General features: G+C 42.9%; 1 protein-coding gene across 1 annotated transcript; it reads left to right on the forward strand.

Annotated features, from left to right (window-relative positions):
* The first annotated feature begins 1449 nt into the window (after nt 1-1449).
* On the forward strand, nt 1450-16957 carry SNTN (sentan, cilia apical structure protein). The gene is made up of 4 exons (XM_019470055.2): nt 1450-1559; nt 3539-3573; nt 10756-10895; nt 15783-16957. The coding sequence occupies exons 1-4, from the start codon at nt 1450-1452 to the stop codon at nt 15939-15941; spliced, it is 444 nt and encodes a 147-aa protein (XP_019325600.1). The 3' UTR covers nt 15942-16957.
* Nucleotides 16958-21387: the final 4430 nt, after the last annotated feature.

The raw sequence follows: 21387 nt of genomic DNA on the forward strand, positions 1-21387 counted from the left end.
CTACCAACAGTCCCCCCATCCAGCCCGTGTCGGAATCATCGGGAATATGTGTTACAGGTCCAGGTTCTGGGAAACCTACCCAGAGCTCTCTGTGAGGAAACCAGCTGTCAGTTTGAACTTGGGCAGTGAGGCTGGCTTGAAGTATCCTCTAATCCAATGGAGATCATTGCACAGGCTAACTGACAACGTGCGGAGAGAGCTGGCATTAAAACTCTGACCGGCGCGAGCAACAGTAATGACCGAGGCCAAATTCTCCGCCACCCTCCCACCTCCAGTTTAAATGAAAAATGCTAAGGGAATTAGAGTTAAGAGGTAGACGGAAGAGGGAAGAGAAAGCCCATGAAGGGAAGCAAGTGATGAGAGAGTGACATGGCCTTATGGACACAGTGACCCGTGATGCAGTGGTAAGATAGCAATGTCCTGGAGCCAACTTGCAGCCTGGACAATGACTGTTCTTAGCTTCTGTTGAGATCTGTCTGCTCTCCCCATCAACTTGCCCGTGATCTAAATAATCATTGGTCGCTTCTTCCTCGAACCAGACCTATTTGGCCGAGCTGACACAACCCCTGTGTTTTTTGTTCTTTGGGTTTTTTGTTGTTTTTTTTGTTTGTTTGTTTGTTTTTGTTTTGTTTTTTTTTTTAATAGAAAGAGCTCTAAGCTAACACAAGAGGAGTAGCCTTCCCACCGGTATTCGTACATTTATACTGCCCACCTCTCTACGCTATTCTTCACATACAAGCTACGGTGATTTTTTTCAAAATGTAAATCTAACTTTATTACCCTCCTTGCTTAACCACAAACACTTTCCTGTCCTTGTGGCCTAGACTGAAAATCTCCTACCGTGGCCTCCCAGCTCCTGCATGGTCTTAACCACCATGCCTTCTCTTCTTCCTCAGGCAGGGCCTCACTCCCCACCAGCCTCTCCGGTCCAGCCACATTGGCCTTTCCTTTAGTCCCTCCTGATCACCACACTCTCCACTGCCCCTGAAATTAGTACAGGCTATTCTTTATGCCCACAATGTGGATCCTTTGACTTTTCATCTACTTAACTCCTACTCATCATCCAGCATCACTTCCCCTGGGACACCTCCCTGGTCTCCCTGGCTGATACCAATCTCCTGGCATCCTCTTGCATGGTAGTGTTCCCAGGTGTGACTTTTTTGCTTGATCACTTGATTAATATGTCTTTCCCACTAAGCTGTCTGAGATCAGGCTCCATGTCTGGTTTTGTTCACTGTTGTGTCCCCAGCACCTTGTAGAGTGCCTGGCCTATCGTAGGCACTCAAACGTTGTTGAATGCATGAATGGTTTAATGTTTACATATAATAACACCAGCAAAAGGCTCTTCTAAAAGTGCCTTATATAGTTGTCATGGAGTGAATGACAATAGTAACAGTGGGCAAGTGACTGTTGCTTAGGAAGGACCAACACACAACAGGCAAGCAGAGTATGTGTGGCTGTATGCACAGTACCCAGGACCAAGCCCTCCACTTGGAAGGGGACCCCAGTCTTTCTGCAGCCCCAACATCCACTTTAGCGCCTAGGAAAATGCCCAAAAGGTCAGTGATGCGTGGCTCTCCTTTAATGAGTTTTATTAAGCCTGCAGGTGCATTTCCCAAGAGATCCTGTCAACCTGATGGCCAAGAAATTGCGAATTTGGTGCTTATTACCCACCCCAATCCAGCTTTAAATTGAATTGGGGAGACAAAGGGAACAAATGTGCAGCCTTGATTGCAAACTGAAAAGATGATACAATCAACACAAATATCTTTGATTGCCTCTTGAGAAACATTTGTGAATCAAAACTAGCAATGATTTTAACTGTGGAACAAATACTTGCAGATTATCCGTGACAGAGGGAAATTGATTCATATCATTCAAATGTGTCAAACTATGGCTAATAAATGAAAAACAATCTTTCTCATGTAATTTTATTTAGATGTCCTGTAGTTCAAAACACTCTCTTAAACACTTCACAAGTGCTCGGCAATATTCTGCTAGGTGGAGGTGGGAGGTGGGGAGGGGAAGATTTTTGAGATAAACTGCACAGCTCTTGCCCTCAAAGTTCTCACAGACTAATGGAGGGGATCATGACAATAGAAAATAACACAAGTCATGTTGCAAGTATACTATATGTATGCAAAGTAAAAAGATAGCACATTATATGAAGGGGATAATAAGGGTGCAAAATTTCTAGAAAATTAAGAGGAACTCACCAAGAAGACCATAAAAGGTATAAAATATCAGAGTCCAGCTTCCTAATTTTACAAACAAGAAAAATGAGGCCCCCAAGGTGATGAGATCTTGACTAGTTAATGCCAAAACCAGATCTTCAACCCAAAAATTTTCTTTAAGGGGTTGTCTAAGATACGACCAAGTACTATTGTTCTTACTGGTTTTCTCAAAAGCCATTGGGGTTGAAATATGGAGCAAATTTTCATTTGCAACTTGTAAGGGAGTGAGATTCATCTTCCTGCCTCCTATCTGGCCCCTTATCCAATCTTTTTCTGATACATCAGGTGGAACAACTTCCCCAAATGCAAACATGATCGTGCCATTCCCTTCCTTCCCACTGCCCTTAGGATAATGCCCAGAGTCCTTCATAGGATTCACCAGGCTCTGGCCCTGGCCCTTGACTGCAGCCTCCCCTTCCACCACCATCTGCGTCCTTCTCCGGGTTCTAGCCACTCTGTGCTTCCTTTGGTTCTTTGATCATGGCCTGCCTTCTCCCATTTCAGGGCCTCAACACACATTGTTTCCTCTGCTTGGAACACTCTTCCTCCTTCTTCACCTACTGCTCAGATAAAATGCCATTACTCGGACCTGTAGACTGGGTTAGTTCTTCCCTGCCCTCTGTAAATGCTCTGCCAGTCCTCCGTATTGAATTACGTGTTTGAAGTCTGCTTTCTGCACTAGACTTTAAGCCCCAAGAGTGCAGGAACATGTCTCCATCATTCATGATGTATCCTCTCCCCCCAGCAGAGGACCTAGACTCTTAGGTAAGCTCAGCTCCTGGGGCACATAAATAAACTCCAAATCCTTAGTGTTTTATGGAACAAGAAGTTATTTTCTTTTTCTTTCTCATGTGACAGTCCGGAGTGGGGATTCCAGGTCTGTGGCAGACTGACTCCATGTAGCCATGTAGGGACCCAGGATAAGGATGCTTGTGGTTTCAACATGTGGGTTCCAAGGTGTCCTTGATTTCTGTGTTTGTCAGCTGGAAATAAGAGAACAGAGAAGAGCTCACATGAAAGGTGATCACTCTTTTCTACTCCTTTCCCAATGGAGAGAATTTAGTCATGTGGTTACATGAATGCAAGAAAGACCAGGATGTGTGGGCGAGGCACGTTCAAGCACTTCTTTCCTATGTGGCCAGGAGGAAATGGAGTTTGCAAGACAGATGGCTGCTGCACTAGAAGGTTCAGTGAAAGCTTACTGAAAATAAGTTGATTTTTAAATCATTGTATTGCTTTACTTTCAACGCAGAGATGAATACCCAGTCTCCAAAATCCTTATGTTTCTTTCACTTTATTGACAGCATTTCAGTATCCAAACAACTGGCTTCAGTGAAAGGTAAGACTTGGAGTGACTGGGATGTGTGTATTTCCCCTCTACCATGATAGTGCACTGGGAGTTAAAAAGAACAGGACGGCAAAGGATGCCAGAAATGTAAGAGACCTTGTGGACAAATCATCAAATACCCATGTTTATAGAACTCTTTTGAGAACTGAAGTCCAGTGATAGGAATTAGTTTGCCCCAAGTTAGTCCATTAAAGGCCAAGCTGAAAGCATGGATCCTATGACTCCTAATTCAGTGTTCTTCCCACACGCGCAGTTGCCTGTCTATGGGTAGCATCCTCCGGAGCAAGACCATCCAGAGCAAGACCATCAATATCTAACTCGTGAATGGTCATTGGAACTCAGAATGCAAACAACCCCCAACTGCCCCTTGTTGGTCGAGTGAAAACAGTGTTGCCAACTCTCAAAATAGAAATATTTACACTCAGAATTCAACTTTATAGGTAAAATATCTTTAGAACTAACATATTGTTCTTTCCGTGGTGATATTAAGAAAAAAACCCCACTCATATACTCGGATCATTATCTTATTCCAAAATCTGTGGCTTTAAAATGTTCACAGAATAACAAGCATAAACTTGGATATGACTATATTGAAACTGTTTTTCTTCCTAAACGGCTGGCCAACGTCTCCAAAGGAGACTTGGTATTTTTACTTAAGTAAATCTCCATCTTGATGGAATAATTGTTTTTATACTATGACAACAGAAAACCTATTCTGTTTTACAATATACACAATTTCGGACACTCGTGATAATTGTCCCGCATTTCTAATACAACTTATCCCTTCTAGGAAGTTGAGGGGAGTAGTAACTCTCCATCACCCTCACTGCCCCTGAACACACACACACGTGTGCACCACTCTTAGCACCAGATTCCTAGCATTGGACCATTGGGCCACATTTATTCCCATGTCCTAAAAAAACAGGATAAACATGGCTCAACTTCCCAGAATGTGCTTTATTCAATGGCAAGTAGTTCTAAACGTTATCCATTGAAATAAGGCAGGGATAGAGGATGAAGTAGAGGTGAGAACCCACATTTTCTCTGCTGGCTACTTGGGCGTATGCCCTTGACCTCTTGAGGGTGGGAGTAGGGGGACGAGTACATCTCTGCCTCTAGAATCCAAAGCAGTTTTGTGGCAGAAAAGTTTGAGAAGCACTAGAGTATTGGGGAAACTACTGACCTAGACAGGAAAAAAAGAGACCCAGTTTTTATTCTTGCCGCATACTACCTGTGTGAACTTGGACAGACCACTTCTCTCCCATGGGTCTCCATTGCTCCATTTGCAAAACTAACTGCTGCTAGGAAAAGTTCTAAAATGAGGGGATTCTGACACCTTGCTGTACTGAGAGTTGTGTTCCTATTACACTAATGTGTCAGGTACTTGCTAGATCCAGGGTTGAGATCTGTGTCCCACGTTCCACAGCAGGTGAGGAGAAAGAGGCAGAGGCTGGCCCTGAAGTTCCAGTCAGCTCAGTCCAACACACGTACACTAAGGCCCACAACACTCCAGGGCCTGGGAATGAGCGTACAGATAAATAAAATGTAGTAACTGCCCTTGGGAGTGTGCAGTCTAGAACTGTTCCATCCAATAGAGCAGCCACTAGGCACATGAAGGTACTGAGCACTGAAATGTGTGTAATAGATAAGTCAGATTTAAGAGACTTAATATAAAACAAAATGGAGCCTGTTTCAATAATTTGTTTAGATGGATTACATATTGAAATGATATTTAAAAAAAATTTTTTTTAATGTTTCTTTTTGAGAGAGAGACAGAGACAGAGCGTGAGCAGGGGAGGGGCAGAGACAGAGAGGGAGACACAGAATTGGAAGCGGGCTCCAGGCTCTGTGTTGTCAGCACAGAGCCTGACGTGGGGCTCAAACTCACCACATCACGCCCTGAGCCAAAGTCAGACACTTAACCGACTGAGCCACCCAGGTGCCCCAAGTGATAATATTTTTAATACACTGGGTTAAATAAAATGTGTTATGAAAATAATTTTGTATGTTTCCTTTTACTCTCTTAATGTGGCTACCAGAAATGTTTAGATTATCATTACGGCTCACATTACATTTCTCTTGGACAGCACTGACCTAGAAGGAAATTTAGATAGCTGAAGAGTGTTCTAGTGTGAGGGTTATGATAAATGTATGTCTGGGGAAATCGAGAAGCCCAGAAGAGGGACCTGTTGCCCAATCTGGGGGTGTCAGAAAGAGTCGTACAGAATACACTGCCTGAAAAACAATATCTAAAGGCAGTGTGCATCATGGGGAGGGACCAGACTGTGTGACCTCGAGCAAGCTACCTAACCTTGCTGTGCCTCAGTTTTCTCCTCTATAGAGTGGGGATGATACGGGAACCTACCTACGAAGGCTGATATAAGAATTAAGTGAGTTGAACCCTGTATATCCTACAGAGGAGGGGCTGACACGTAGAATACCAGCTCCATAATCATTCGTTTACAACTGTCCTCCAGAACACAAGCACCAGAAAACTTAGAATGTCTCCACTGCTGTTGTTCACGGTTCTATCCCCAGAAGTAAGACAGAGCCTGGTAATAAATATTTGCCAAAAAGTACTTGTTGGGAGAACAGAGTGAGTAAGGGGACTACACACAGTTTAGTATTATCAAAGCATAAGAAGCGAGGTCGGAAATAACAGGAGAGGTCGACATGAAGTACCTCGTTTAACACCCTCTCCGATACACCCCTTCCAGAGGCAAGAAAGCTGATAAAAGACACCAAAAGAGAAGCATCAAGCCCTTGCATTTTTATTAGGACTTAGCCCTTTACAATATGCTTTCACATATTTGCTCACAACTCTGTGAGGCAGACAGGAATTAAAAGGCAACACGCTGGGTTTAGTAAGGGAAGAACCCAGCCATAAAAACAGAAAAACAAAACATCTCGCAAAGTATCATCGGTGTTGGTAAGATAACCAGAGTGCCTTAACTTTCATATGTGATGTTTTCTAGTTCAGTTTTTACCAAGAACATATGCTATTTTATAGTCAGGACAAAAACTGCCTGCCGGGTTCAAACGAATGGAGGAGAAGGAAAAAGGAGTTGGCTAGTCCAGATGGAGTCCCCATCTAGAAGGCAGCCAGACGTCAAGTTCCTCGAAGGGTTGGAAAATGTCTGGTTCCACAGCCTCCACGGAGGTGGCCTTATAAAGAGATACTCCAAAGTGGCAGATCTTTCTGTGGTCTTTGAAATCAGACTTTCAAATGTTTCCTCTGCCACTTCTGAGCGATGTGACCTTAAAACTCTTAATCTCTCCATGTGTCAGTTTCCAATATGTAAAATTGAGACACAAATCACACTTACCTCTGTGGGTTTTACTAAGCATTAAATAAGATTATGTGTGAAAGGCACCTGGCACGCAATAAACAAGGAGGGTGTCTGTCATTATTTGCAAGCCCACTCCAGACTGGAAATACACCCCTTCCTCACCAGAAAGAGCCTGGAGAATAGAGCAGCTCATACTAAAGCCTTCTCTAATTTATTCTTGGTTATTAATTAATGAATCAACTGGTCAAAATTACCAGGAATTCTTACCTCTTAAAATTAAAATTACCTCTTAAAATTAAAATTAAAAAAAGGAATGTTTACCTCTTAAGGAATTAAGGTATTTCCTCTAAGCAATTTGCTTCTTAAAGACAGAATAAATGGAGTCTATTTTTTGGCCACTTAAGTTCAAGGTTACCGCCATATAGCGTCCCACCTCCTCAAGCACACACCCCAGGAAAGACAGACCCAAGCTAGAGGAATATGCTCATCTCCATGTATTTTGAGGAGCCGCAGAGTGTTGGGTAATCGGGAAGCATCTCAATTCTGACTGTGGGTGTCAGGGATGCCACAGAGGTGAAGGGAAGAGATGGCTAAGGATGGGGGAGAGGGGGAGAAAAAGCTAACAATAAAATCCAAAGAAGCAGGGAATGTTCTGAGGTTGGCATTCTAGGCTAGATGGAGGCCCAGCCACTGGGTGAGCAGACAGAAGTGGGAAATGTCAAGCAGAATCATAGGCAGGTAAGACTGAGCATCGGGAACGAGGGAAGAAATCAGGGACTAAGAAGCTAAGGACATAGATTTGGCAGACACTCATTCCATGAATATATGTGAAGCATGTACCATTTGCCAGGCATTTTTCTAAAGATTCCAGGTGCCACAGAGCAGAAGACAGGCAGAAAAAAAAAAAAAATCTCTTCAGGAGGCTTATGTTTTTGACCAGGATTCAAATTCAAGCTCTGCCACTTACTAGTGGTGGGTCCCCAGCAAGGTCACATCCTTGCTTCATCTGTAAAGTGCTATGACGATGGAGATACATACTGTGTTCCTGAACTGGAAGAGTTGACACAGTAAATACAGCAATTCTCGTCAAATTTCTGCTAAAGCTTGAGCGCCCGGGTGGCTCAGTCGGTTAAGTGTCAGACTCTTGGTTTCATCCCAGGTCACGATCTCATGGTTCATGAGGTCAAGCCCCACATTCAGCTCTGTGCTGACAGCATGGAGCCTGTTTGAGATTCTCTCTCTCCTCTCTCTCTGCCCCTCCCTGAGCACTCTCCCTCTCTCTCAAAATAAATAAATAAACTTAAAAAAAATTCTCTTAAGGCTTACTGCAAGTCATAAATAATATACATGGAAAGCCCTAAAATAGCCAAAATAATTTTGAAAAAGAAGAAAGTGGGGGACTCACTCTCCTCCATATTAAGGCTTACTATATGGCTACTGGAATCAAAGAAATGCGATGTTGACAGAGGGACAGATGTACAGATCAATGAAACAGAACGGGAAACCCAGACACTGACCCATACAAATATGCCCAACTGATGTTTGACAAAGATGCAAAGCAATTTAGCAAAAGAAGTATAGCATTTTCAACACCTGATGCGGAAGCAACTGGTCCTCCGCCGGTTAAAAACCCGAACCTCCACCTAAGCCTTACGCCTTCTAGAAACGTGAACTCAGAATGGGCCATGGATTTAAATGTAGACCATACAATGACAAAACTTTTAACTTTACATAGGACAACTCTTTCAGAAGAGGAAACCTTGATAAATCAGACTTGATAAAAATTGGAAACAATTCCTCCACAAAAGATCTCAAAGGATTAAAAACCCAACAGTTTATGAACTGGGAGAAAATGTTTGCAAAGAAAAGTCTGATGCCTTTCTATGGGCTGTAAGCTCTCCATGGTCTTGTTCTCCTTTCTTAACCAAACCTCCTTCTTCTAGGTTTCAGTCACAGCCGTCTCCTTTCAGCTTTCCCGACGTGCCACACTCCTTCTGATCCGAGCCCTCACTATTCTGCTTGAGCTTGGGACATTCCGCACAACCCTAATCCTAGCCTGACTACCCCACCCCACCCCAACCCTTTTACATGGCAGGATCCCTCTCATCCATTAGGTCTTAACTTAAATGTTCATCTACTCACAGAGACCTCCAAGACCAGCTATCTAAGTAGTTTTCCTCCCAGATGTAATTTTTTTAAATGTTTTATTCATTTCTTGAGGGAGAGAGAGAGACAGAGCATGAGTGGGGGAGGCGCAGAGAGAGAGGGAGACACGAATCTGAAGCAGGCTCCAGGTCCTAAACTGTCAGCACAGAGGGGCTTGAACTCACAAAAGGTGACCCGAGCCATAGTCAGATGCTTAACCAAGTGAACCACCCAGGCACCCCCCCAGATGTATTTTTTAAATTTTTTTCTGTTTCTGTGCCTTTTTTGCCTCATACATCACGAGCTGTAAATCCATGTTATATATGTATATAGAGAAATAATTATTGAATGTATATAAAAGCAAATACATGCATAAGCACTTATCTTATTGATTATTACTTATTATCTCATTAGATTGTAAAGTATATTGTAAAAGAGCAGAGGCCACATCTGGGTACTGAGTGGGAAAATATTAGAAATATAGTGGGTGCTCAATACAAAAGTTGTGTTATTCTGTCTGATCATCATTCTTTGTATAAACAATTGTTGCATAGTACCTGGATTAAAAATGGTAGGATTTTGTTTTTCTTTTCTTCTTATTCATTCATTAAATGGCATGTCCTAGCACCTACTATATAGCAGGAATTTGTGTTGGTCACTGGGAATACAGTGATGAAGAAAGATATGATTCCCTGGCCTCACAGGGCTTGCAATGTAGTTGAGAAGAAAGGCCATTAAAAATGCAGTAACTGGGGCCCTGGGTGGCTCAGTCGGTTCAGCGCCCTACTTCAGCTCGGGTCATGATCTCGTAGTTTGTGGGTTTGAGCCCCGCGTCGGGCTGTGTGCTAACAGCTTGGAGACTGGAGCCTGCTTCGGATTCTGTGTCTCCCTCTCTCTCTCTCTCTCTCTCTCTCTCTCTCTCTCTCTCTCTCTCTGCCTCTTCCCTACTCGTGCTCTGTGTGCGTGTGTGTCTCTCTCAAGAATAAATATTTAAAAAGGTTTTTTTTTTAATACGGTAACTATAACATGAGAGAAGTTCTATAATAGAGGATGTGTTAGAGCCTCAGAGGACAGAGAACATACAAATTTTTTTTGCTATACCTTGTGTAGTTCTCAGTGTCCACTGGGTGCTACCCACTAGAAAGGAATGAGTTAGCATCGCCCTTTCAAGGAGATTAAACCAGAGAAACCAGCTGGGAAATCAGTATGTTTGAGGCCTTAGGTCAAAGAGGTCCCTTATCCATCATGATATCAAAGAGCTTGTTTCAAATGCTATTCTCCTTTATCACACTGGCCTGAAGTGATGATTTGATTGACATCGAATATAAACTCCACAAGAGCAGGACTCTGTCTTACTCACTGTGGTACCCTCAGTGCCAGGGACTGAGCCTAGCGCCAAGCAGGTACCCTTTAAATATTTTGCAGATCAAAAAACCAACTGTGAGAGAGGTGAGGTGTTTTCCCAAGGTCACATGACAAGCAGGTGGTAAATCTTATCCTGATTCTACTAATTCTTATTGCTCCTGAAGGAACTTTTGTTTCAATTATTTAAGGACCTGGTGTCAGATGTCCCTACATCCCACTCCCAGATAGGGGGCAAAGAGTCCAAGGGCAGGGCCACATTGACATACATCTTCCAACCCTGCTCATCCCAGTTCCCTCAGAAAATACAACCCTGTGTCTGGGGAAGAACCATTTCTAACCTAGACTACATCATTGTATGTTTCTTCCCTCACAGCTCTCAGGAAGGGCTCAGATCTGGAAAAGGCCATTGCTACCATTGCTCTGATTTTCAGAAACTCTTCTGACCCTGATGGTAAACTTGGAAAAGCTACTGCCAAAAATCTGCTGCAAACCCAATTTAGGAATTTCACGGAGGTGAGAAAATGAACAGGCATGAAGAAACGGGGGCCACGCCATACTGGGTGGCCCAAAGAGCCAACAACTCCAGCGAAAGGGCCCTATTGTTTCATGCAACAAATGTTTAATGAACACCTACCGTTTGCCAGGAAGTGAACTGAGCACTGAAGTTAATGCAGTGAACAAGCTAAAAATCCAGCAGAGTAGAGGGGTGCCTGGGTGGTTCAGTTGGCTAAGCGTGGAACTCTTGATTTTAGCTCAGGTCATGATCTCATGGTTTTGTGAGTTCAAGTCCCGTAGCAGGTTCTGTGCGGGTAGCGCAGACCCTGCTTGGGATTCTCTGTCTCTCCCTCTCTCTCTGCCCATCCCCCACTCATGCTGTTTCTCTCTCTCTCTCTCAAAATAAATAAGCTTCAAAAAAAACTTAGCAGAGTAGAGAGAGATGCTGAAAAGGTCATTAGAAATATGCAAATAACCATGAAACAGTATGGCATGCATCGAAAGAGTAAAACAGAGGGACCATCTTGGGGCAGTCAGTCAAAGAAGCTCTCCTGGAAAATAAAGGTATAGCTGAGATCTGAAGAGTGAGCAAGAGTTAGTTTTGCAAGGGAGGAGGGTGGGCACTGAGAACGTAGCATTCCAAGCAGAGGCAATGGCATATGCAAATCCTGTAAGGCAGGTCAAAGATCTGGGAGAGCCGAGAAGGGAAAGGAAAGTAGGAAGCACTAGGCGATGAGGCTGAGAAGGTGGAGAGAAGCAAAATTACAAAGGCATAGCCTGAGAGCAGGAGGAAGCCAGGAATGTTTCTAAATCAAGGGTGAAGAAATTACATCACCTGCAGATGGGATTGGGGTAGGGGTCCGGGTGGGGGTGGGACAAAGAAAGAGTGTCTGTGAGGAAGCACTCCAAACAGAGGCCAATGATGTCGGGACTAGGGTGCTGAACAGGAGAGACATCTGGAAGGTGGAATGAACAGGATCCAATAATTGACTGGCTATAGGGTTGAAGGACAGGAAGAGCAAATTATGACACCCCAGTTTCCGACTGTGGGAAGAAATGGGTGGTGGCCTCATTTCCAGAGAAGTCAAAGATTGGGGAATAAGCATATTTGAGGTGAGGTGGGGTGGGAGGAGAAATGATGAGTTCCATCAGAATTTGTCAATTTTAAGATGTCCATGAAACATTCCGGAGGAGAAACAGAGCAACAGGACATATGACTTGGGAGGTCAGAATAGAGATTTGTGTTCGCAATTCAGAAGTCAGAGTTAGCAGTAGATGAACAGTCACTGACCTGAAGGGAGTGACCTAAATTACCTAGAGGCGTATTTTCCAACCTTCAGTCATTTGAATACCTCCTTCAATATCTTTCCCATATCTGCCTAGAGTCTGTATTATAATTCACTTAGAACTTTTCTTCTTTAAGTTAACTTTCTTTTTAAATAAATTTATTTTATAAGAATACTTTATCACTGAGGCACCTGGGGGGCCCAGTCGGTTAAGCACCCGACTCTTCATTTGGGCTCAGGTGATGATCTCACGGTTCGTGATTTTGAGCCCCGCATTGGGCTCTGCAGTCAGGGCACTGCCTGCTTGGGATTCTCTCTCTCTCTCTCTCTCTCTCTCTCTCCCCCTCTCCCCCTCTCTTCCTGCCCCACCTGCTGTCTGTCTGTGTGTGTCTCTCTCTCTCAGTAAATAAACTTAGAATTATCTCTTTTTAATAACATCACTATTCTAAGTGTTAATTCAATGGGTAAGAGTGGAAGGTAGTAAAAGAATAGATGACTACTAACTTGTATTTAATATTTCATCCTGCCTCGCCTAAAACTGCGTTACACTCTACAAGCATACTTAGGGAAATGCTGCCTGAGGGGACATGCATAAGAAGAAAAGAGGGGTTCGTACAGAGTCTAGACCACCAATATTTATTAGTAGGTAGAGCAAGAAAAAGACTTAAAGCAGTTTCTAAAGTTCTATGGGTGTTCGGAGATACTACGAAAATAAGTACTATAATTCCATGAAAATATAAATGTATTGGCTCTAGCATATGACAGTTATATCTGGTGTCATCCACTGGGGGAAGGTGGGCCAAGGGGACAACTTCCTGTGAATCTTGGATTATTTCAAAAGACTGTGTGAGAAATCAACTTTTTTTTTTATTCCACAAATAAAGTGATTTTATAAAAACTCAATTTCATTAGAACAGGGAACAGAATGTGGTTCCCAGGGGGAGGGGGAGGGGGAGGAGGAAGTGAACTGATAGAGGTCAAAGGGTACATATTTTCTTGCTTTTTTTTTTTTTTAATTTTATTTATTTTGAGAGAGAGACAGCGAGCGGGGTAGGGGCAGGGAGAGGGAGAGAGAATCCCAAGCAGCAGCCGTGCTGTCAGTGCAGAGCCCGTTTTGGGGCTCAAACTCGCGAACCATGAGATTATGACCCAAGCCAAGCTCAAGGGTCATTCAACCAACTGAGCCATCCAGGCTCCCAAAGAGTACACATTTTCAATTTCAGGAAGAATAAGTATTATTTGTATGATTATTTGATTTTTTTTTTTTTTAAGAAAAATCTTTGTAGCCAGAAGTATCAGGCAAGAATTTGCCAAGCGGTAAAAAGTTCTGGGGAGCCTTTAAGGAAAGCGTGGGTGAAGAAATCCTATAACACTTGCCTACATCAGAGGCCAAACGAGATGACACATTCTAGAGAGAAAAAGGCCTCATACTTGGTGGCTGGGCAGATCTTCAGGGAGCTTTTCACACGTATGAAAATGAGGACCTAGTGGATGGTCATCCTGATGTACAATTGCACCACCTACCCCTCCCCACCCCATGTAAGGGGACAGTTCCCAGGCCCCCGTGGATGCCTGAGACCACAGACAGTACAGAAGCCTCTCTAGACTGCTTTTCCTTATGCACACATGCCTATGATAAAGTTTCCTTCATAAATTAGATGCAGTAAGAGACTCCTAACAACAATAATAATAAAATAGAACAATGACAATATACTCTAGTAGAAGTTACGTGAATGTGATCTCTCTCTCAAAATACCTTATCGTACTGTACTCACCCTTCCGGTGGGCATGTGAGATGATAAAATGCCACGTGACTGAGAGGAAGGGAGGTAAATGACGTAAGCACTGTCACGTCAACTTAGGCTTCCATTGACCTTCTGATGATCATCAGAAGGAGAATGGTTGCTTTCAAATCCCAGTTGACCCAGGCAACTCGAACTGTGGAAAGAGAAACCTCGGATGAGGGGGTTCCTGCTGTAATTCACCATCCCCTCTGAGAACAGCCAAGGGCAAAAGAAAGAGCCAAATCATGTCCCTCAGTGTAGATTAAACTTGAAAGAGGCAGACAATTTCTGGATCTCTGGCAGCAGACCTATCCAGGCCTCATGAGAAGTCCTGCTCTCTGCTCAAGATGACAGAAAGCAGAAGCCATATTTCAGGGGACTCTAGGACATTCTCAGTATTAATAGTGGTAACTTAACTTTAAGGAGCAAACATGGAGAGTAATGTCAGGACGCTGCCTTGGACCTAGCACCCAGCTCTGTGAGACTCCTCAGGGCAGGTAGGGGCACACACATCAACAGCAAAAGACCGCAGCCCCTTAATGACTAACTGGGCTTTCTCCTACATCCCTATGTGGAGCTCTCTGGTTAACTGAGATGGCACTTTGGGCTGAGGCCTGGGTTCTGAGAGGAACATCTCCTTTCTCACAAGCCTAACATAATTTGGGGGGATCTTAACACTCTATAGTCAGTCATATAAAATAAAACTGAGCATTTATACGCACTGATAAGAAGATACAGAAACAAGATGGCTGATCAGTCCCCAAGAGAACTACCTGGGCCAGCTCCCAGGTACTTAAAATACATAGAGAAAAAAGAGAGAAGATCTACAGCCGCCTCTGACCTTTGAGCAGTGTATCCTTCCACTAGTAAGTAGTCCTGTCTCTGCCGTGGGCCCCACCATGTCCACAGAGCACTCAGCTGTCATGGAGCGAGGCAGGGAAAACTCTTTTTGCCTTCACTGTTAGGTGTGACCTCTTGAGGACAACCAGCCTGGAGAGACAAGAATGGTCTAGTCGGTAAGAGGAATGTATCATCATTCCTAAAGTGCTTTAGTCGTTGCTGTGATGGCTTTTTACAGCTAGCACATGGCTGAGCATTTGGGGTTGAACTAAATGCAAACACAGCCCAGAATACCAGAGAATCAAACGACCTTAATGTTGTTAATGCCACTTGGGAGGATATTTCACAGGCTGTGGTTGGAAACTAAAAAGCCTCTTCGTGGATGTACTACTCACATGTTTCCCCTCAATCTATTTAGGAGGACTATGGACTTGGGTGTGATTTGTGATGACACTGAACGCTGGACAATTTTCCAAAGCACAGATTTTTCTATGAGCATTTTTTAATTTCGTATTTCTGGACGATCTTATTGTTCATTAGAACACGGAGTGAATACCTCTCATAACAGAGATTATATGTTGAAATTGTGAAAAATGTAACATATCTGTGCTTCTAGAGAGGCAGATGGTTAGTAGTTAAGAGTGTGGGCTCCAGAATCAGGCGGCCAAGACCATGAACTCTAGCTTCACACCAATAGCTGCCTAGGTTAGGGCAAGTGACTTAATTCTCACTGAGTCTTTTGATGCTCATCTGTTAAGTGGGGATAATAGTCATATATTCATAAGGTCACTGTGGAAATTCGGTGAAATAACCCATGAAAAGATTTAACACAGTGCCCCACTGGTAGCCCTGGTAACAACTTGACATCATATTGTTACTACCGTGTTATGCCATGTTACAAGAACATGTTAATAACATGTTTCTTAATTGCTTGTTATCTGTAAAACCAAGGTGGCACAATGAATTCGGTTTTTACTTATTCTTTATTCTCACAGGGACAAGAAACAAAACCAAAATACAAAGACCTCCTTTCTGAACTCGACGAGCACACTGAAAATAAGCTTGATTTTGAGGATTTCATGATTTTGCTCTTAAGCATCACTGTAACTTCAGAGTTGCTACAAAATATATGGAGTGTAAAAATCATGAAGTAAACAGCTTTAAAAATACAATCAGAGCACCTGGGTGGCTCAGTTGGTTAAGCGTTCCACTTCAGCTTGGGTCATGCTCTTGCAATTCACGAGTTCGAGCCCTGCGTTAGGCTCTGTGCTGATGGCTCAGAGCCTGGAGCCTGCTTTGGATTCTGTCTCCCTCGCTCTCTGCCCCTCCCCTACTCATGCTCTGTCTCTCTCTCTCTCTCTCTCTCTCTCTCTCTCTCAAAAATGAATAAACATTTAAAAAAAATTAAATATGCAAGTAAACAAAATAATGGCAGTAGATTGTTAAATGACTGAAGACTTTTCCATTTTATTTTTAGCTAATTGAGCAATTAATCCCATGAATCTGGGATTGCCTGGGATGGTTCTGATTGCTAATATTTAGACCCAATAACTCCAAAAGTGCCTGCATACTCTCCAGGAATGTTTGAATGATCTAGTCTCTGGGTGCTTTACAATAGGATACATTTGATACCACTGGGTACCAAATTGCTTTTGCTTAGTCAATAGTGACTTAGAGCATCTTCCTTATAGTCTTTGAGTTATCACTTAATGAATGAATGAAGGTTTGTTCAGCCTTTTCTGGATGGTACTGAGGATACAGTAACGCCCTAGCTACATACTCTCTGCCCTCAGACATGCCTGCAGAAGTCTAGCAGAGGAGGTGGATATTTAACAATGGATGTCAATTGCATATACACTATAATTATAAGGGCACCAGGATGCTAGAAGTGTTTATCACATTACCTGAGCTTAAAGGTCAGAGAAGCTTTACTGCAAAAGGTGAAACTACATGAGGGGAAAAAAAAAGATCAGTGGATGCCAAAACTGTGGGCGGGAAATGGAGTTGTCCACAAACGGGCACAAGGGAACTTTTGGGGGGGAATGGCAATGTTTTATATCTCGATTGTGGTGGTGGTTACATGACTGCCTACATTTGTCAAACTCTTAAAACTGTATGCTACAAAGGGTAATTTTGCTCTATGTGAATTATACCTAAATAAACATAAAATCCCAACATCCCAATATCCTTGTAATCTGTGTGTCAACTTTTTATTGTCAACCAGCAACTTTTTGAGAAAAGCTTCTAAAAGTGTGTTTCAAGGACCCACATCCCCTATGTCCACGCCTGTGTTCTTGAGTTTAAATTACACACACACACGCACGCACACACACAGGTCAATGCCTGAGCCTTTGAGACAGACTTTCACAAAAACTTCTACTCATTGTAAAATTATTGTAACTTCGAAAGTCCCTCCGCCTTATCTCCCCTTTTCTTCCTAGTCCAGCATGGTAAGCCTCACATACATAATGTGAAGAAACTCTTTCAGGAGGGAGACCTTCACCCCTGGTCTCACCCTATAGTGTTCCCAATCCACCAAGATCTGACTCCTTGCTTCTTTCCACTTTCCAAACCTCAGGCATTCTTTTTTTTTCTAACATAACGTACTGTCAAGTTGGCTAACATACAGTGTATAGTGTGCTCTTGGATTTGGGAGTAGATTCCCGTGGTTCATCACTTACCACACCCAGTGCTCATCCTAACAAGTGCCCTCCTCCATGCCCATCACCCATTTTCACCTCCCCAGTCCCGATCAAGTTGGTTTGTTCTCTGTATTTAAATTTGTTCTCTGTATTTAAGAGTCTCTTATGGTTTGCCTTCCTCTCTGAAACTATTTTTTCCCCTTTCCTTTTCCCATAGTCTTCCCAAATTCTACATATGAGTGAAAACATATGATATCTGTCCTTCTCTTACTGACTTCTTTCACTTAGCATAATACCCTCCAGTTCCACCCAAGTTGTTGCAAATGGCAAGATTTCATTCTTTTTCATTGCCGAGTAGTATTCCATTGTGTATATATCCCACATCTTCTTAATCCATTCATCAGTCAATGGACATGTTGATAGCACTGCTATAAACATTGGGGTACATGTGCCCCTATGAATCAGCATTCCTGTATCCTTTGGATAAATTCCTAGTAGTGCTATTGCTGAATTGTAGGGTAATTCTATTTTTAATCTTCTGAGGAATCTCCATACTATTTTTCAGAACGGCTGCACCAGTTTACATTCCCACCAACGGTGCAAGAGGGTTCCCGTTTCTCCACATCCTCGCCAACATCTGTTGTTTCCTGAATTGTTAAATTTAGCCACTCTGACTGGTGTGAGGTGGTATCTCCATGTGGTTTTGATTTGTATTTCCCCAAACCTCAGATATTCTACATTGAAGAGTTTACATACCATGTAAGAAAAACCTCCAGACTTTACCCTCTATCATCCTTTTAACAGGGGATACAAATGTTCAGTAGGGCTCATACTAAGTGCCAGGCACCATTTTAGGGGCTTTATAAACATTAACTCTTTCGACCCCCATAACAACCCTCTGAGGTATGTATTAATACTATCATCTTACAGATGAGGAAACTGAAGCACAGAGGTTTTGATTTTTTCCAAAGTCCTTGAAGTGGCAAGTTTGAGAGTTTTCTGCCCTCTCTGTGGGTATTGCTAATTTCGTTCTAATATTAGACTTTGTCGTGAGCAATAATATTATAATTCAACAGAAATAACTGCACATTTCAGGCACTGTGTGAGAAAGAGGTATCAGCTGGGTCCTGGGGAACCATTTGGCATTCCTCAAATAGAACTCTGTGGGCTGCTCTCCCTCAAAGCCCTTTGTATCCTAGTCACAAGTAGCTGAATATAAGGCAGCCTTGGTGACCAATGAAAAGGTCAAATTCACACCTTTCAGAGAAAGAAAAAAAGAGGTGCTGGCCAATGGTGTGATGAGGAATCTTGGAGCCATTCCAACCCTCTGGACTCCCAGGAAGAATTTTTGAAAATCTATCCCAGATGGAAAGTCACGCTCCACTGAGGATATCAATTATAGAATCTATTTTAGCTTGATGCAAAGAATAAAAACAGAGCCAAAGCACGTGAAGCACTAGTGACAGATAAATCAATGAGCATGATGCTAAGACAGTAGATCACAAAGGCCTCCCTCACTTCTTGGTGCTCGTCCCAAAACTATGAATTCTACTCTTAAGACAAAGGTGCCATCTTGAAATGTTACTGGTCATCATAGGTGAGATTGTGGATGTAAATCTGTCTTGGGATTTCTTGGTTGCAAGGAACAAAACCCATTTAATCACACACACACACTCACACACACACACACACACACACACACACACACACACACAAAGGAAAAAGGGATGGGTTATATTCATCACCAAGGTATGGGGGCATAGAATGAGATGAAAAGTCAGAGAATGCAATTAATGTGCACAAAATACTGGAAGCAGAAACAGAAATCAAGGACAAGATTTTGCGCTTACTTTCTCCTATATGAATTGGTTTCTTGTCTCTGCGTCTGTCTACATGTGATCATTATTCTGCTTTCTCTCCCTCTGCCTCCTTCTCCTTTCCCCCACCCCATGCTCCCTTGTTCTCAGTTCTAGCCCTATCTCTATCTCCCTTTTTATCTCTGTGTCTCACTCAACCAGTTCTTTCCCCTCCTTGGCACAAGAGCAAACACAGTGTCCCCATCGCTAACTTCACCATTTCCTTTAAATGCCCAACAGACCCTCAGTAGCAGCTCAGAAACCGGATCCCAATCCCCAAGAGAGAGAATCTGATTGTGTGCATTTGAGTAGGGACTCTTGATCTTGTCTGCATTCAGAGAAGCAAATCACATGCCCACTCAGCAGGGACAGTGAGAAATGAGTCTTTGCAAAGTAGATGGGCAGGTTCTCAAAGAAAGAAGGAAGGAGCTGGGGAACAATTGACAGGGGAAATTAGCAAAAATCTCTAATGCCAAATCTGTAACTTGGACCAGAAGGTAATGTTATTTGCTTCTCAGGTATAAGCTCATTAAAAGTGTCTTGGTGGAATAATCTTTTTGTTATTCCAAGCAAATCCTTTCTTGCATTGTCACTGTATAAAAGGAGCTAACCTGAGCCTCCCTGGAAAGTTTTCCTGTGATTAAATATAGTTAAAAGATTCCTTTCCAAGAGCTGCAAGTACCCTTGCAATTTGGTGAGTGTGACAGAAACATACCCAGTCCTAGAACCCCTAATTTTCTTTATTCCAGTGTCTAAAAATGGGTCCAAGTATGAGATCAGGAACTGTGCTTTAAATAGTCCTTTGTAAGACAGGGAGAAAGGACTGGCAGCAAACCAACAGGCGTCCTGCTCATCAGCTGACCTTCAGTATCAGTAGAGCTGATGAGTGCTCTTGGGGAGACCAGTCTGCTGAATCCAGAAAGGGTGGCCCAGCCCATGGACAGAGGGAGACCATCCCTGAATTCAGGGAGTTCAGGCCTGAAATATTTATTGTGCCAGTCTCCTGTCATCTATTTACAATTTAGGCCACATGGATTCACATCTGTCTTTGATCCTTTAGGGGTACAATTGTGCATAATAAAATTCTGGAGGTGCCGTGGCATGCGGAGGGCCTCAACATTTCTTCTGCTCCAGCATACTTGAGGAATACCGTGCATTCTTGTAACAAGTTTTCAATACTTCATCCACAATTCTGAATCTAAAGAACACACTGCTGTTTTTTTATACTCATTTGTTGACAAAACATGAACTATATCTAAAGCGAGGCTGCTTGTAGTCTTGTTTTCCTCTACTTTTTGTGAGTGTTCAGACTTTGTAGCTGGGAGGGCTAAGCCCCTAGAGAAATCACTGACTCAGAGAGGTGGACCAGACAGTCAAAGGACCTGGACTCTGGGTCCAAGCTCTGCCACTACCAGTTGAGTGGCTCTGAGAAAGTCCTCCACTATTTTTTTTGTTTTTTTTTTGTTTTTGTTGTTGTTGTTGTTGTTTTGAGGTGAGCCTTGTGTTTTTTCAAATATAAATTCGGGATCAGAATGGGACCGCTTTTCTTAAAGACGTTGCTGTGAGACTCAAAGAAGCACATTAGGGGGTGCCTGGCTGGCTCTGTCCAGCACCTGACTCCTGATTTCAGCTTAGATCATGATCCCAAGGACGTGGGATCAACAAGGACGTGGGATCAAACCCCATGTCAGGCTCCATGCTGAGTGTGGAGCCTCCTTGAGATTCTCTCTCTCTCTCTCTCTCTCTCTCTCTCTCTCCCCCCCCCCCTGCTCATGCTCTCTCTCAAATAAAATAGAATAATTTTTTTAATTTCAAAATATCCATATGCATATGACTTCCTTTCTACTTTGTCTGATTCAAGACAAGTTGTTATCATTATTATTATTAATAGCTACCCCATATAGAGCACCAACTATACCCAAGTATTGCCATATGATCTTTTCCTGAATTCCCTAAATAACTGTGAGATAGGTGTTATCATCTCTATTTCACACAACAGAATGAAATTGAAGGGGTTGAGTGAGTTACTTAGGGTCACATAGCAATAAAGAGCAGAAAAAACCCACGATTCCTCCCCACGCCTGTGTTTTTGTGCCACAGTT

Source organism: Panthera pardus, unplaced genomic scaffold (assembly GCF_024362965.1).
Source record: "Panthera pardus isolate Hobbes unplaced genomic scaffold, ASM2436296v1 HiC_scaffold_8, whole genome shotgun sequence".
Lineage (NCBI taxonomy): Eukaryota > Metazoa > Chordata > Mammalia > Carnivora > Felidae > Panthera > Panthera pardus.

Bases quoted from the DNA above. Each gene is read 5' to 3' on its own strand.
- SNTN (XM_019470055.2), top strand. From the start codon at position 1,450: ATGTGTGGCTGTATGCACAGTACCCAGGACCAAGCCCTCCACTTGGAA. The intron at 1,560-3,538 runs GTCAGTGATGCG...CTTTATTGACAG, and splicing joins CCTAGGAAAATGCCCAAAAG to CATTTCAGTATCCAAACAAC. The intron at 3,574-10,755 runs GTAAGACTTGGA...CTTCCCTCACAG, and splicing joins ACAACTGGCTTCAGTGAAAG to CTCTCAGGAAGGGCTCAGAT.